The following is a 17,415-nucleotide window of genomic DNA, read 5'->3' as shown; positions in this document are numbered from 1 at the left end:
AGGGAACATTTCATGCAATGATGGGCACAATAAATGACAGAAACAGTATGAACCTAACAGAAACAGAAGATATTAAGAAGAGGTGGCAAGAATAAACAGAAGAACTGTACAAAAAAGATCTTCATGACCCAGATAATCACAATGGTTTGATCACTCACCTAGAGCCAGACATCCTGGAATGTGAAGTCAAGTGGGCCTTAGGAAGCATCACTATGAATAAAGCTAGCGGAAGTGATGGAATTCCAGTTGAGCTATTTCAAATCCTAAAAGATGATGCTGTGAAAGTGCTGCACTCAATATGCCAGCAAATTTGGAAAACTCAGCAGTGGCCACAGGACTGCAAAAGGTCAATTTTCATTCCAATCCAAAAGAAAGGCAATGCCAAAGAATGCTCAAACTACTGCACAATTGTACTCATCTCATATGCTAGCAAAGTAATGCTCAAAATTCTCCAAGCCAAGCTTCAACAGTATGTGAACCATGAACTTCCAGATGTTCAAGCTGGATTTAGAAAAGGCAGAGGAACCAGAGATCAAATTTCCAACATCCACTGGATCACAGAAAAATCAAGAGAGTTTTAAAAAAACATCTACTTCTGCTTTACTGACTATGCCAAAGCCTTTGACGGTGTGGACCACAACAAACTGTGGAAAATTCTTCAAGAGATGGGAATACCAGACCACCTAACCTGCCTCCTGAGAAATCTGTGTACAGTCAGGAAGCAACAGTTAAAACTGGATATGGAACAACAGACTGGTTCCAAATAGGAAAAGGGGTACTTCAAGGCTGTATATTGTCACCCTGCTTATTTAACTTATATGCAGAGTACATCATGCGAAATACCAGGCTGAATGAAGCACAAGCTGGAATCAAGATTGCTGGGAGAAATATCAATAACCTCAGATATGCAGATGATACCACCCTTATGGCAGAAAGTGAAGAAGAACTAAAGAGCCTCTTGATGAAAGTGAAAGAGGAGAGTAAAAAAGCTGGCTTAAAACTCAACATTCAGAAAGCTAAGATCATGGCATCTTGTCCCATCACTTCATGGCAAACAGATGGGGAGACAGTGGAAACAGTGACAGACTTTATTTTGGGGGGCTCCAAAATCACTGCAGATGGTGACTGCAGCCATGAAATTAAAAGGCGCTTGCTCCTTGGAAGAAAAACTATGACCAACCTAGACAGCATATTAAAAAGCAGAGACATTACTTTGCCAACAAACATCCGTCTAGTCAAACCTATGGTTTTTGCAGTAGTCCTGTATGGATGTGAGAGTTGAACTATAAAGAAAGCTGAGCACCGAAGAACTGAAGCTTTTGAACTGTGGTGTTGGAGAAGACTCTTGAGAGTCCCTTGGACAACAAGGAGATCCATCCAGTTAATCCTAAAGGAAATCAGTCCTGAATATTCATTGGAAGGACTGATGCTGAAGCTGAAACTCCAATACTTTGGCCACCTGATTGGAAGAGCTGACTACTTTGAAAAGACCCTGATGCTGGGAAAGATTGAAGGCAGGAGGAGACAGGGACGACAGAGGATGAGATGGCTGGATGCCATCACCGACTCAAGGGACATGAATTTGAGTAAACTGCTGGAGTTGGTGAGGGACAGGGAAGCCTGGCATGCTGCAGTACCTGGGGTTGCAAAGAGTTGGACACTACTGAGCGACTGAATTGAATTGATATGGCTTACAGATTCTCAGTTCCCTGACTAGCATTTGAACCTGGGCCACGGCAATGAAGGCATGGAATCCTAATTAGTAGGCCACTAATCCTAATTAGTGAGGAAACTCCCTCACTTTATTTTTTAAGATCCCTAAGAGAAATTCATAATCAGAATAATACAAGGAATATTTGGTATTTTGAGGGGCCTAGATCCTGAGTCACAATAATCCAGGCTGTTTGACATGGTTCATCGGAGGGAGAGGACTTTCTGCCTAAGTCAAAGAATCCTACAGAATTTGGAAAAGGCTTGCTCTATCTACTTCTACTGCAAAGTCCACAGCTCAGTCACATATCTTACAATGGCGATGGGGAAAAGCACATTGGCCAAAAGGAAGCAAAAGACCCAATGAAGACCCAGAGTATTTGCTGCAAATCTTGGTAAACTGGCCCCAGGCCCTTCTCAAAGGAAAAATCACACATAATAATTACTGTCTGGAAAAAGAGACTATTCGAATGAGGCAGCAAAGAGAAATCTGCAGATGGCTGGACTTCCATTCAGAGAAGCAGTAACTGAAGGTTGTCTTCTCCAGTTATTGAAAAGAAGAGTCTCCAAAAGTCCACCTCAACAGATCACACAGATTATCTCCTTCTTTGAAAGCTCCACCACTGGGGTTCTGGCCCAATACAATTGCTTAGATTCTCATCAATCCAGAAAAGCAACCCTTAAGGGTTGTTATAAAGTAGGTAATAGTAGCTGTCATCTTCCTTTGACCAATGATGTGCTTTATTTCACTTCTACTTATTCCCATTCATAGCTAGTCAACTCACAAGAGCTGTACTCTATAACATGAGAAACTGCCTTCATATCAGTGAACAATTACTCACTTTTTATCCCTTTTATTCATCACCAGTTAATGGAGTGTCTATATCCTCAGCACTGGGGCAGTTATGCTGAAATGACCAAATACAGAACTTGTATCTCTGCCCCCAACAATACCTTCCATATGTTCCTTTCGTTTTGCTATAGATACCTAATTGCATGTTCAAGTCACATTGATCAAGAAGATTCACTGACTAAGAGCTATAATTTTGCAAAATATTTAAGGTCACACATGATCTAACCTTGAATAAAATAATGAAACATGAAATCTCTGAGAAAATTTCAGATTTTGGTTGCATTGACAGATTTTTCTCCCTGTTTATAAACTTGAAGAAATTCTACAGAAGAAAAATGATGGAACTGTAAGGTATTTTTAAAATCACAGCTATGCCAAAATGAAATGTTATCTTCTTGCTGAGATATATTTTCCAGGGCCAACACTACTCCTCCAGTCAAAGTCAGGAGTATAGCCCACTAAGGACCATTCAAACTCAGGCAATACTCCAATACCTTAGGAAGGGTCCCCATCCATGCCTGCCACTGAGCTCTCATAATCTTCATTTGGCTGACTAAACCATACCAATGCTCAAGCCAATCCTACAAAATGCTAGCCATTCCCATTCATAGGAAAACTCTGGTATAAAGCAGCTGTCCTGAGTCAGGCATCCCAGACCCCTGTGAATGCTCTGAGTGACTGTACACTAGCCAAGCTACGGCCTTCATGCCTTCCTCCTGGGCTTCAGCCTAGATGATTAGATTTTCCCTAAAATGTGAATGAGAGTGCTACTCTCCCTATCTGTCTCTGCTCGTCAGCCACACTGGACTTCTAGTTCATCAAATAAGACCCCAAGGGCCTTCCTTCTACACACTTTTGTCTATGCATCCTACCCTGGTTTTCAACAAAAAGAACACATTGAAAGGTACCTTTCTGGTTCCCCAGAGCACCTCAGTTCCTGCTGTTACACTCTCCTGAGGTACTTCTTTTCATTATAGTTGCATAACTTGCATTCAGTATCTGACTTCCTTACGAGACCATGCCTTCTATAAAAGTCAGATACCACGCCTGTCTTGATTACGTTTTTATTCAAGGCTCCTATCGCAGTGCCAGCCACATGGTAGCTGCTTAATAGTTTTCTTCATGAATAAATGAATTCAAAATTAACCAGAAAAATGAAGTCCAGTTGAAAGTACACCCAAGACATGGAGAGTGTGAGAACTTGTTTTCAACTTCTGAAGAACTACATCACAGTCAGATAAAGGTCTATTAGTTCTTAAGTCCAAAATTAAAAAAAAAAAAAATCTATCAGGGTTGGATTGGGGGTGGGATGGGAGGGAGGTCCAAGAGGGAGGGGACATATGCATACATATAACTGATTCACTTAATTGTGCAGGAGAAATTAACATAACATTGTGAAGTTGTGAAGCAATCATATTCCAATAAAAAATAAATTTAAAAAAATCTTTCAGTTTTAAGTGATTCTCCGATCTGGCCATCTCTGTGCAATTATGCCTTAGTAGCTAGCTAGGCTTTGTCAGGAAGATTCAAATCTATAAATGTGTGCTATAAGGAAACAGCACTGGTTGTAAAAAAAAAAAAAAAAAAAATTCAACTCTCATTTCATGGCAGTGTGACCTTGAGAAAGTCATCTGATCTCTGAATTCAGTTACTCACCTATAAAAAGATAATGATTCTTGAGGTCACATACATGAAAGAATTATCCAAATTGCAAAAGGCTGGACACATGTAAGAAACTCTTCTAATGCTGAATATATATGAGAATTTCAAATGGAAGAACATAGAATTTTAGGACTAGAGAGCCCAAACAAATTTCCCTCGTAAGCCAGTGAGTAAATGACAAGGCCAGAGACCATGAACACATTGCCTGGGAGTTCTCCAGAAACTCTGCCCTCCAGACAGCACCATCACTCTTGCCAAAAAAGAGGCTGGATGCTGCTTTTATTCAAATAGATTCAATTCCATCAGATTCCCATGATAAAAATATTTTCTCATTTTGTCCATGAATTTGCAATGAAGTTCAACAATGTATAAAAGTTGCTGAAGCACAAACACAAGCTAAATGGATCTAGGCTTATGAGTAGGGATGGCCTCACACTTGTAATTCAACCCTTGTCTTCTGAGAGGCTAAGCTGATATATTTTAATATTAAGGGGAAATGGCCCCATTAGGGAAACCTAAGAAGGCAGTGTCACAGAACAGAGAAATAATCCAGCCCTGATGTAATCAAGGACATATTACTACTAACAGGAACCCTGAGAGCAGCACCTCACACCAGACCATGCCAGGGTGGTTCAATAAAACAGGGAGCTTAAGATTCTACACATGCAAACTCCAGGAGATAGTGAAGGGCAAGGAGGCCTGGTGTGCCGCAGTCCATGGGGTAGCAAAGAGTTGGACATGACTTAGCGACGGAACAAGATTCTACATTTTTCCATGCTTGTTTATCTTATCATTTATCACTCATTAAACTTTCTGTGGTGTTGGAGAAGACTCTTGAGAGTCCCTTGGACTGCAAGGAGATCCGACCAGTCCATCCTAAAGAAGATCAGTCCTGGGTGTTCATTGGAAGGACTGATGCTGAAGCTGAAACTCCAGTACTCTGGCCACCTCATGTGAAGAGTTGACTCATTGGAAAAGACCCTGATGCTGGGAGGGATTGGGGGCAAGAGGAGAAGGGGGATGACAGAGGATGAGATGGCTGGATGGCATCACCGACTTGATGGGCATGAGTTTGAGTAGAATCCGGGAGTTGGTGATGGACAGGGAGGCCTGGTGTGCTTCGATTCATGGGGTCGCAAAGAGTCGGACATGACTGGGCAACTGAACTGAACTGAACTGAAACTTTCTGAGATTTTACAATGGTCATATGCATGTAAAAAAAAAGGTATATGTAGGCACAACCGGAAGGAGTTTCAACCTGGAGAAGGCACTACTGTGGATGCAAGGAGGCAAGCACTAGAGAAAAAGCACAGACAGAGGCTGGTGTTGTTTCTGGTCTGGTAAGATTTGTTCCGAAAAGTTTGCTTCCCCATCTGGGACTATGAGGGACCCAGGGACTCTCATGATGGGAGCAAAGAGTCTATGGTTAGCCCCTACAGGTTGTAGCAGATCTTAAGCTGGCCCACCAAACTATCTTTCCACTGATAACATCTTCTTCAAAAAAAAACTATCTAAAAGAAGCTGCCAGTGGAAATCCAGAGGCTGCTCACTGTGAAATGTCCTCCCAGATGTTGAGTGGGATCAGAGGCAAGGGACCTGTGGATTCCCCTCATCAGAGTGCCCTGTGACAGGGTTTCCCTGACTGCAGGCTCTCACTGCCTGCTAATTGCTTCCTGTATTTCTTGCTTTCCTGATGAAATGAGCTGGCAAAGAAACACAAGATTCCCACTGGAATCTGCTAGGGTCTCTGCCTTTGAAGAGACTGAAGTTTAACTTAGGCATTAATGATGTAGCTATTGCCAAATACATGAAATGAATGCAAACGGTATACAGTCATGTAAGTATGAGCCACTCCAAACACCCCAAAGAAATTCACTCTGCTTCCTGTATATTTGGTGAGCATAAAAAAAAAAAAAAATCAGGGGAAGAAGCCATTTAGCTTTCAGAAGCAGACCCTCTAATAATCATGGGAACTAAAATGTCAGTTTTGAGGAATGGAAATTTTGTGTGAGTAACTCCTCCAGGGTCCCCTCTGCCCCCACCCAGTGTTTTGCATGTGGCTTTAGAAGGAGGATCTTTATTGATATTCTGCATATAGTCCAGCAAGCTCTATCCAGGGGCTCCAACTTTCTACAGATTTTCCTAATGAATCCCTAGGCAAAGGAGAACAGTTACATCATGCTCCAAGAACAGGCATCAGATCAAACCACTGTCTGTGGAAATAGAAATAAACCCTCATATCCCCATGTGCTATACACACTTATTTTTCTGGCTTGCTTTGGAGGATTCCACCTAGATTAGGTGACAAGAGTTTTGAGATTTTTGCAAGAAGCTACTTCTGCCTGACTAATGCTTTAACAATATAGCTTATACGAATGAGATGGTCAAATTGAAAGCAGGTATTGGGTCTTCTTGTGACCTAGACTTCTTTTACTATAAAGGCTCTGAGTCCCTGTATTAGACTTGAATAGCAGGTGACAAAAACAGGTTGTGGGCAGGAAAGTTCTGCAAAGTCTCAGCAGTTTTAACTCTCTTATTCCAGTTCACTAACAGATATCAGTAAAAAGCATTTTGTCCTATTCAGCTTCTTGCCTTCATTGTCTCCATTTCATTTATCCTGCATCTATTTTCTATATTCTCCAAATTGAAATAATCTCCCCACTTGAAATTCTTCTCACCAAGGAAAAGACTTCATTTTAAAGGAGACCAAATGAACCTAACAGAACATTCCACCAAACGCAGCACAATATACACTCCTCTCGGGCACAAATGGAACAGTTTCCAGGACAGATTACATGTTATGTCACAAAACAGCTCTTAACAAATTTAAGAAGATTGAAATCATACTAAGTATTCTGTCTGACCATAATGAGATGAAACTAGAAATCAATAACAGAAGGAAAAAACTGGAGAATTTATAAATACATGGAAATTAAACAACACATTCTTGAGCAACCAATAGATCAAAGAAGAAATCAAAAAAGAAGTTATAAAATATCTTGACAAAAATGAAAATAAACATACAATATACATACTAAACCATATAGGATACAGCAAAAGAAAATAGAGACATTGATAGCTGTAAACACAAATTTTAAAAAAAGAAAAATAGATAATCTAATTTTTCACCTCAGGTAACTAGAAAAAGAAGAACAAACTGAGGTCAAACCTATCAGTAGGAAAGAAATAATACAAATCACAGCAGAAATAAAGGAAACAGAGGAAATAGAAAAACAATAGAAAAAATAAATGAAACTAAGAGTTGGGTTTTTCAAACATCTACAAAATTGATAAACCCATTAACTAAGAAAAAAGAGGAAAAAAAAATAAAGAGGAGAAACATTATAACTGATGAAATATGTAAGAACATGAGACTACAGTGAATAATTATATAGCAATGAATGGGAGAACTTAGAAGAAATGGATAAATTTCTGGAAACATTATTGTTCAGTTACTAAGTCATGTCCAACTCGTTGCGACCTCATGGACTGTAGCACAACAGGCTCCTTGGTCCTCCACTATCTCCTGGAGTTTGCTCAAATTCATGTCCATTGAGTCTGTGATGTCATTCAAACATCTCATCCTCTGTCACCCTCTTCTCCTCCTGCCCTCAATCTTTTCCAGAATCAGGGTCTTTTCCAATGAGTCAACTCTTCACATCAGGAAGAAAATACTGGAGCTTCAACTTCAGCATCAGGCCCTCCAATGAATATTCAGGGTTGATTTCCTTCAGGACTGACTGGTTTGATCTTGCAGTCCAAGGGACTCTCAAGAGTCTTCAGTATCACAGTTTGAAACCAGCAGTTCTTCAGCGCTCAGCCTTCTTTATGGTCCAACTCTCACATCTATACATGACTACTGGAAAAACTAAAGCTTTGACTATATGCACTTTTGTGGGCAAAATGATGTCTCTGTTTTGTAACATGCTGTCTATGTTTGTCATAGCTTTCCTTCCAAGGAGCAAGCTTCTTTTCATTTCATGGCTGCAGTCACTGTCCACAGTGATTTTGGATCCCAAGAAGAGAAAATCTGTCACTGCTTCCACTTTTTCCCCATCTATTTGCCATGAAGTGATGGACTGGATGCCATGATTTTAGTTTTTTGAATGCTGAGCTTTAAGCCAGCTTTTCCACTCTCCTTTTTCATCTTCATCAAGGGACTCTTTAGTTCCTCTTCACTTTCTTCCATTAGAGTGGTATCACCTGTATATCTGAGGTTATTGATATTTCTCCCTGAAATCTTGATCCCAGCTTATGATTCCTCCAGCCTGGCATTTCACATGCTGTACTATACATATAAGTTAAATAAGCAGGGTGATAATATACAGCCTTGACATACTCCTTTCCCAATTTGGAACCAGTCCATTGTTCCATGTAAAGTTCTAACTGTTGCTTCTTGACCTGGATACAGGTTTCTCAGGAGTCAGGTAAGATGGTCTGGTACTCCCATCTCTTTAAGAATTTTCCACAGTTGGTCATGATCCACACAGTCAAAGGCTTTAGCATAGTCAGTGAAGCAGAAGTAGATGTTTTTCTGGAACTCCCTTGCTTTCTCCATGATCCAACAAATGTTGGCAGTTTGATCTCTGGTTCCTCTGCCTTTTCGAAACCCAGCTTGTACCTTAAGGATGTCTCAGTTCATGTACTGCTGAAGTTTGCTTGAAGGATTTTGAGCATAACCTTGCTAGCATGTGAAATGAGCGCAACTGTGTGGCAGCTTGAACATTCTTTGTCATTGCCCTTCTTTAGGATTGGAATAACTGAAATTTTCCAGTCCTGTGACCACTGCTGAGTTTTCCAAATTTGCTGACATACTGAGTGCAGCACTTTAACAGCATTATCTCTTAGGATTTTAAATAGCTCAGCTGAAACTCTATCACCTCCACTAGCTTTGCCTATAGTAATGCTTCCTAAGGTCCACTTGACCTCATACCCTAAAGTGTCTGGCTCTACATGAGTGACCCACCATCTTGTTATCTGGGTCAGTAAGACCTTTTTTGTATAGTTTTTCTGGGTATTCTTGCCAAGCCACCTCTTCTTAATCTCTTATGTTTCTGTTAGGTCCTTACCTTTTCTTCCTTTATTGTGTCCATCCTTGCATTAAATGTTCCCTTGATATCTCCAATTTTCTTGAAGAGATCTCTAGAGATATTACATGTAGAAAGCCTTAAAGATTTCCATCTAGATTCCATCTAGACTTTGCTGGCAATCAGGCCTGGTAATCTAAACAGCATTCAGATATCAACAATTGCCCTTGCTTTTCCCCACCTCACTCAACCAAAACATTTGATGTCTCACATCACGGTCTTGGTCCCACCCAATATCTAAGCCATATGTCAAGAAGGTTATCACATCTTAGCATCACAAGGAAACTGGTGTTGCTGTCCAGAGTATCTTGTATATGATGTCTGCAGTGAACTCCAGGTACTTGTTTCCCCTCTTAGCTTAAGCATCCTCTTTTGACACTGGAGTCTCTAATTAATCCTCCACTAATTGAAGTGTAAAAACATACATTTGAATTTCTGATTTCAAAATTGCAGGCTCAGTATGCACTGAAAACTCCCCTGCTTTATACTCAATTAATAGATATTAATAGGAAACAATTAAGCCAGAATTATACAAGACATGAATAAGCAAGCAAATAAAAAGGAGCAGAGGGAAAGTCTTAGTGTAGGAGAAAGTGAAGAATCGTATAAAAATAACAAGTCAACTGAATTGAAGAGAAGAGGAAAGCCACAGGCTAGCATTGCAGGCAGGACGTTTAGGAAGATCGAATCACAAAAAGTGAAAACAACACCTGAGGGTGCCCCAGGCCAAGAAATGGAAGCTGGGTGGCTCAAGGAAGGCAGCATGCTTAGTTGGAGTACTACTGGGCAAGATCTGACTCTGCACATTTCCTTCCTCTTCCACCATTTCTCTAAAGTGGGTCTATCTCTGTTGCTGTTCAGTTGCTAAGTCATGTACAACTCTGCAACTCCATAGACTATGCATGCCAGGCTCCTCTGTCCTCCACTATCTCCCAGAGTTTGCTCAAATTCATGTCTATTGAGTTGGCGATATTAACCAACTCATCCTTCACTGCCCCTTCTTTTGCCTTCCATCTTTCCCAGAATCAGAGACTTCTCCAGCGTCTATCTCTAGGGGGAGCTTAATTGGAGAGATAAGAGCAGATAGGGTCCTGGAATCTGGGGTAACCTAGGAAGGATCAGGGGAAAAGCTCATCTGGATCAGATGCTAAAGAATATTTAAAACGTCATGTTACTTGAGCACTCAGGTACCCTTTCATTTTGAATATCTATACCTCTCTTGTTATTCTGTTTTCCAGTATTCTCTTTTTTCCCCTTTCCTCTGAAATTATCCTCTATTTGTTAACTTCTCTTCCCTATTTTTCTTCTCTTCTTCCCCATTGTGCTGCAACCTGAGAGAATTTTTCTGTCTAGAAATGCTCACCCATGTATTGTCAGCTATGTCCAATCAGTTATTCTGCCTATATTTTTAGTTGTACATTTTTATCTAAATCTTAATTTCCAAGAATGTGTGTCTTTCCATAAATGTCTTTTAGGGTTCTAGTAGTGAAAAGGAAGGGGAGAATGGATTTAGGATAAGCAAATGTGAGTGTCTGTTAAGGCATGTAGTCAACATGCAGTTTTGTAGCAAGCTTTGTTTTAATCTGTACTATATCTCATCCATAAATATTCTTCAAAAATATGTACTTTAGTATCTAGATAACATTCTGTTTTACAGACTGTACATTTTAACCATTTTAATGTGTTTAACCATTCTTCTAATGTTGGAAATTCAGTTTGCTTGCATTTATCATTATTATAGTTAGCCAAGAAAGAGCATGCTAACATAAAAGGACTCATGTACAGCTCTGATGATGTTCCTAGAAAACATTCCTAAGAGAGAAATTACTGTGTCAAGACAGATATTACCAAAATATTCCTCAAAATGTTATCAATGTACATTCTCATCAGATATTTATGAGAGGGTTCAATTCATCTTTCCCCATCAACAGAGGCAAAAATATTTTGTCTTTAACACATGTTTTTTTGATTATTAGTGAGGATGAACTTCCCCCACATAATTCTTGACCATATGTATGAAATATTCTCATTCTGCATTTCCATTTTTGTATAGTTGGTAGCTATTTCTGTTGCAAGATTTTTATATATTGAGGATATTGAGCCTTACTCAAAGTTTTAATGAAAACGTTCCAGTTTTTAAGTAACATTTATTTCTAATAAACATGGTTTCTAATTGTTTAGAAACATGGTTTAGAAAATATGCATGGTTTCTAATAAACAGAAGACACTTAACTTTTACTTTCTTTTCTTATTATTCATGTATGTTATTTTTATGTTTTGAAGTTTATCCCTCTAATGGGACTTCCCTGGTGATCCAATGGTAAAGAATTCACCTTTCAATGCAGCGGGTGCGGGTTTGAGTCCTAGTCAGGGGAGTTAAGATCTCACATGCTTCAGGGTCAAAAAACCAAAACATAAAACTGAAGCAATATTGTAACAAATTCAATAAAGACTTGAAAAATGTCCCACATCAAAAAATCTGGAAGAAGTAAAAAAATGAAGTAAGGTTTATCCTGCTAAGATTTCTCTTATGTTTTTAAGTTTCTAGATATCTTATGTAGTCAACTGTTTATAACTGATTCATATGTGTTTGAAATAAATCATACACTGTGTTTTTGAAAGAGGAAATATAGTTATTTGCTTTACTGTTTATAGCTTCTACATTCCATCATTTTCATGATCAAGACTGATCATTTCTATGAGTACATACATATCATATTATCTTTGTATTTGCTTTGTACTGTGGTATGATGTTGGATACATACAAAGTAAAACTGCTTATATTTTATTACAAATTGTAACTTTAATCAATACCACCCACATTTTCCCATGTTTTTTCTGTTAATTTGATTTTTAAACCTTATTCATATTTGCCTTTAATACTTTTTTCTTTTTTTCATAGTGAAAACTTTTATATTTGGAATTAGCCAGCTGGACTCAGTTTAGATGATCCCAATTTTGTTGGCAACATCCAAAGCATCATAGTCAGGAGCCAGTCGAACATATGTTTTCTTCTCTCCATCAGGCCTGATCAGAGTATTGACCTTAGCCACATCAATGTCATAGAGCTTCTTCACAGCCTGTTTAATTTGGTGCTTGTTGGCCTTGACATCCACAATGAATACCAGTGTGTTGTTGTCTTCTATTTTCTTCACGGCTGACTCGGTGGTGAGGGGGAATTTGATGATGGCATAGTGGTCACGTTTGTTTCTCCTAGGGGCGCTCTTCTGAGGATATTTGGGCTGCCTCCAGAGCCGCAGTGTTTTGGGCCGCCGGAAGGTGGGTGACGTCCGGATCTTCTTTTTCTTGTGACTGTGGACACCTTTCAACACTGCTTTCTTGGCCTTCAAAGTCTTTGCTTTGGCTTCAGCTTTAGGAAGGGCAGGGGCTTCCTTCTTCACCTTCCACGCCATCTTCATGAAAAGTCTTTTTTTTTTTTTTTTAATTGAAGGATGATTGCTTTACAGAATTTTGTTGTTTTCTGTCAGGCCTCAAAATGAATCAGCCATAGGTATACATATATCCCCACCCTTTTAAAAATCCCTCCCACCTCCTGCCCTGTCCCACCCCTTAAGATTCTCTGTTTGAGTTTCCTGAGCCATACAGCAAATTCCTGTTGGCTATTTTACATATGGTAATGTAAGTTTCCATGTTACTCTGTCCATACCTCTCACCCTCTCCTCCCCTCACCCCATGTCCATAATTCTATTCTCTGTTTCTCCACTGCTGCCCTGTAAATAAATTCTTCAGTACCACTTTTCTAGAGTCCATATATACGCGTTAGAATATGATACTTATCTTTTTCTTTCTGAGTCACTTCATTCTGTACAATCAGTTCTAGGTTCACCAACCTCATCAGAACTGACTCAAATGTGTTTCTTTTTATGGCTGAGTAATATTCCATTGTGTATATGTACCGTAACTTCTTTATCCATTCATTTGTCAATGGTCATCTAGGTTGCTTCCATGTTCTAGCTATTGTAAATAGTGCTGCAATGAACAATGGGATACAAGTGTGTTTTTCAATTTTGTTTTCCTCAGGGTATATGCCTAGGAGTGGCATTGCTGGGTCATATGGTGGTTTTATTCCTAGCTTTTTTAAGGAATCTCCATTCCGTCCTCCATAGTGGCTGCATCAATTTACATTCCCACCAACAGTGCAAGAGTGTTCCCTTTTCTCCACACCCTCTCCAGGATTTATTGTTTGTAGACTTTTTGATGATGGCCATTATGACCAGTGTGAGGTGATATCTCATTGTATTTTTGATTTCCATTTCTCAATAATGAGCAATGTTGAGCATCTTTTCATGTGTTTGTTAGCCATCTGTATGCATTCTTTAGAGAAATGCCTGCTTAAGTATTTTTTCCACTTTTTGATTGGGTTGTTTGTTTTTCTGGCACTGAGTTGTATGAGCTGCTTGTATATTTTGGAAATTAATCCTTTAAGCCAGTTGTTTCATTTGCTGTTATTTTCTCCCATTCTGGGGGTTGTCTTTTCACCTTGTTTATAGTTTCTTTGCTGTGCATAAGCTTTTAAGTTTAATCAGGTCCCACTTGTTTACTTTTGCCTTTATTTCCATGACTCTAGGAGGTGGGTCATAGAGGATCTCACTTTGATTTATGTCATTGAGTGTTCTGCCTATGTTTTCCTCTAAGAGTTTTATAGTTTCTGGTCTTACATTTAGGTCTTTAATCCATTTTGAGTTTATCTTTGTGTATGGTTTTAGGAAGTGTTCTAATTTCATTCTTTTACATGTAGCTGTTCAGTTTTCCCAGAACCATTTATTGAAGAGGCTTTCTTCAATTATCTATTGAGATTGTCATATTTTTTTATCTTTCAATTTGTTAATATGGTATATCACATTGGTTGATTTGCTAATATTGATGCATCCTTGCATTCCTGGAATAAACCCAACTTGATCAAGATGTATGAGCTTTTTGATGTGTTGTTGAATTCTGTTTGCTAAAATTTTGTTGAGGATTTTTGCATCTATGTTCATCAGTGATATTGGCCTGTAGTTTTCTTTTTCTGTGTTGTCTTTGCCTGGTTTTGGTATCAGAGTGATGGTGGCCTCATAGAATGAGTTTGGAAGTGTTCCTTCCTCTACAATTTTTTGAAAGAGTTTTAGAAGGACAGGCATTAGCTCTTCTCTAAATGTTTGATAGAATTCCCCTGTGAAGCCATCTGGGCCTGGGCTTTTGTTTTTTGGGGGAGATTTTTGATCATAGCTTCAATTTCAGTGCTTATAATTGAGTTGTTCATAATTTCTATTTCTTCCTGGTTCAGTCCTGGAAGGTTGAACTTTTTTAAGAATTTGTCCATTTCTTCCAGGTTATCCATTTTATTGCCATATAGTTGTTCATAATAGTCTCTTATAATCCTTTGTATTTCTGCATTGTCTGCTGTAACCTCTCCTTTTTCATTTCTAATTTTGTTGATTAGATTCTTCTCTCTTTTGTTCTTGATGAGTCTGGCTAAAGACTTGTCAGTTTTGTTTATCTTCTCAAAGAACCAGCTTTTACTACTGTTTCTTTCATTTCTTTTTTCATTTATCTCTGCTTGGATCTTTATGATTTCTTTCCTTCTACTAATATTGGGGGTTTTTTGTTCTTCTTTTTCCAATTGTTTTAGGTGTAAAGTTAAGTTGTCTATTTGATGTTTTTCTTTTTTCTTGAGGTAGGATTGTATTGCTATAAACTTCCCTCTTAGACTGCTTTTGCTGCATCCCATAGATTTTGAGTTGTATTTTTATTGTCATTTGTTTCTAGAAATTTTTCCCTTTTGATTTCTTCAGTAACCTGTTGGTTATTTAGAAACATGTTGTTTAACCTCCATGTGTTTGTGTTTCTTATAGTTTTTTTTTCCTGTAATTGATATCTATTCTCATAGTGCTGTGGTCAGAGAAGATGCTTGATATGATTTCAATTTCCTTAAATTTACTGAAGCTTGATTTGTGACCCAAGATGTGGTCTATCCTGGAAAATGTTCCATGTGCACTTGAGAATAGGTGTATTCTTCTGCATTTGAATGCCCTAAAGATATTGATGAGATCCATCTCATCTAATGTGTCATTAAGACTTGTGTTTCCTTATTAATTTCCTGTTTTGATGATCTGTCCATTGGTGTGAGTGGGGTGTTTAAGTCTCATACTATTATTGTGTTACTGTCAATTTCTCCTTCTATGTCTGCTAGTGTTTGTCTTATGTATTGAGGTGCTCCTATGTTGGGTGCATAGATATTTACAATTGTTGTGTCTTCCTCCTGGATTGATCCCTTGATCATTATGTAGTGTCCTTCCTTACCTCTTGTAATCTTTATTTTAAGGTCTGTTTTGTCTGATATGAGGATTGCTACTCCAGCTTTCTTTTGCTTCCCATTGGCATGAAATATATTTTTCCATCCTTTCACTTTCAGTCCATATATGTCTTTAGGTCTGAAGTGGATTTCTTGTAGACAGTACATATATGGGTCTTGTTTCTGTATCCAGTCAGCCAGTCTGTGTCTTTTGGTTGGAGCATTTAATCCATTTACATTTAAAGTAATTATTGATATCTATGTTCCTATTGCCATTTTCTAATTGTTTGGGGTTGATTTTGTAGCTGTTTTTTCTCCTCTTGTATTTCTTGACTATATAAGTCCCTTTAACATTTGTTGTAAAGCTGGTTTGGTGGTACTGAATTCTCTTAACTTTTGCTTGTCTGAAAAGCTTTTTATTTCTCCATCAGTTTTGAATGAGATCCTTGCCAGGTACTGCAATCTTGGTTGTAGATTTTTCCCTTTCAGTACTTTAAATATATCCTGCCATTCTCTTCTGACCTGCAGTCTGCTGAAAGATCAGCTGTTGAGCATATGAGGTCTCTCTTGTACGTTACTTGTTGCTTCTCCCTTGCTGCTTTTAATATTCTTTCTTTGTGTTTAGTCTTTGCTAGTTTGATTAATGTGGTGTCTCCTTGGGTTTATCCTGTATGGGACTCTTTGTGCCTTTTGGACTTGATTGACTATTTCCTTTTCCATGCTGGGGAAATTTTCAACTATAATCTCTTCAAAAATTTTCTCATTTTCTCAAACCCTTTCTTTTTCTCTTCTTCTGGGACCCCTAGAATTCAAATGTTGGTGCATTTGACATTGTCCCAGAGGTCTCTGAGACTATCCTCAGTTCTTTTCATTTTTACTTTATTCTGCTTTTCAGAAGTTATTTCCAACCTTTTATCTTCCAGCTCACTGATTTGTTCTTCTGCTTCAGATATTCTGCTATTGATTCCTTCTAGAGTATTTTTAATTTCAGTAGTTGTGTTGTTTGTCTCTGTATGTTCATTCTTTAATTCTAGGTCTTTGTTAATTGATTCTTGCAGTTTCTCCATTTTGTTTTCAAGGTTTTTGATCATCTTTATTATCATTATTCTGAATTCTTTTCCAGGTAGTCTGCCCATTTCCTCTTCATCTATTTGGACTTCTCTATTTCTAGTTGTTCCTTCATTTGTGTAGTATTTCTCTGCCTTTTTATCATTTTTTTTTTAACTTATTGTGCTTGAGGTCTCCTTTTCCCAGGCTTCAAGGTTGGATTCTTTCCTCCTTTTGGTTTCTGCCCTCCTAAGGATGGTCAGTGGTTTGTGTAAGCTTTGTCTAGGGTGAGATTTGTGCTGAGTTTTTGTTTGCTTGTTTGTTTTTCCTCTGATGGGCAAGGCTGAGTGAGGTGGTAATCCTGTCTGCTGATGATTGGGTTTGTAATTTTGGTTTGTTTGTTGTTTAGATGAGGTATCCTGCACAGGGTGCTACTGGTGATTGGGTGATGCTGGGTCTTGTATTCAAGTGGTTTCCTTTGTGTGAGTTCTCACTATGTGATACTCCCTAGGGTTGGTTCTCCGGTTGTCTAGGGTCTTATAGTCAGTACTCCCACTCCAAAGGCTCAGAGATCAATCTCTCTCCAAAGACCAGTCTAGGTCCAATCCACCAAGAGGGATTTCACCAGAAATGAAAGGGCCTTTACTTGAATTCCAAAAGCCAGTGCAGAAGAACACAACAGAGATCTCTGACACAGTGGAAAACGCTGCCCTGCCCCCAGCCTGAGCCACGAGCCCTCAGAAGGTAAAGAGATACACTGA

The 17,415-nt window shown here is 38.7% G+C and overlaps 1 protein-coding gene across 1 annotated transcript; it reads right to left on the bottom strand.

Annotated features, from left to right (window-relative positions):
- Positions 1-12,227: 12,227 nt before the first annotated feature.
- Positions 12,228-12,731, bottom strand: LOC122446359 (60S ribosomal protein L23a-like). Its single transcript, XM_043476461.1, has one exon. It carries the CDS (start codon positions 12,729-12,731, stop codon positions 12,255-12,257), a length of 477 nt encoding a protein of 158 aa, XP_043332396.1. The 3' UTR covers positions 12,228-12,254.
- Positions 12,732-17,415: the final 4,684 nt, after the last annotated feature.

This window comes from Cervus canadensis, chromosome 8 (genome assembly GCF_019320065.1).
Source record: "Cervus canadensis isolate Bull #8, Minnesota chromosome 8, ASM1932006v1, whole genome shotgun sequence".
Classification (NCBI taxonomy): domain Eukaryota; kingdom Metazoa; phylum Chordata; class Mammalia; order Artiodactyla; family Cervidae; genus Cervus; species Cervus canadensis.
Note: the sequence above shows the minus strand (reverse complement) of the source record. Positions and strands in the feature narration are given on the sequence as shown.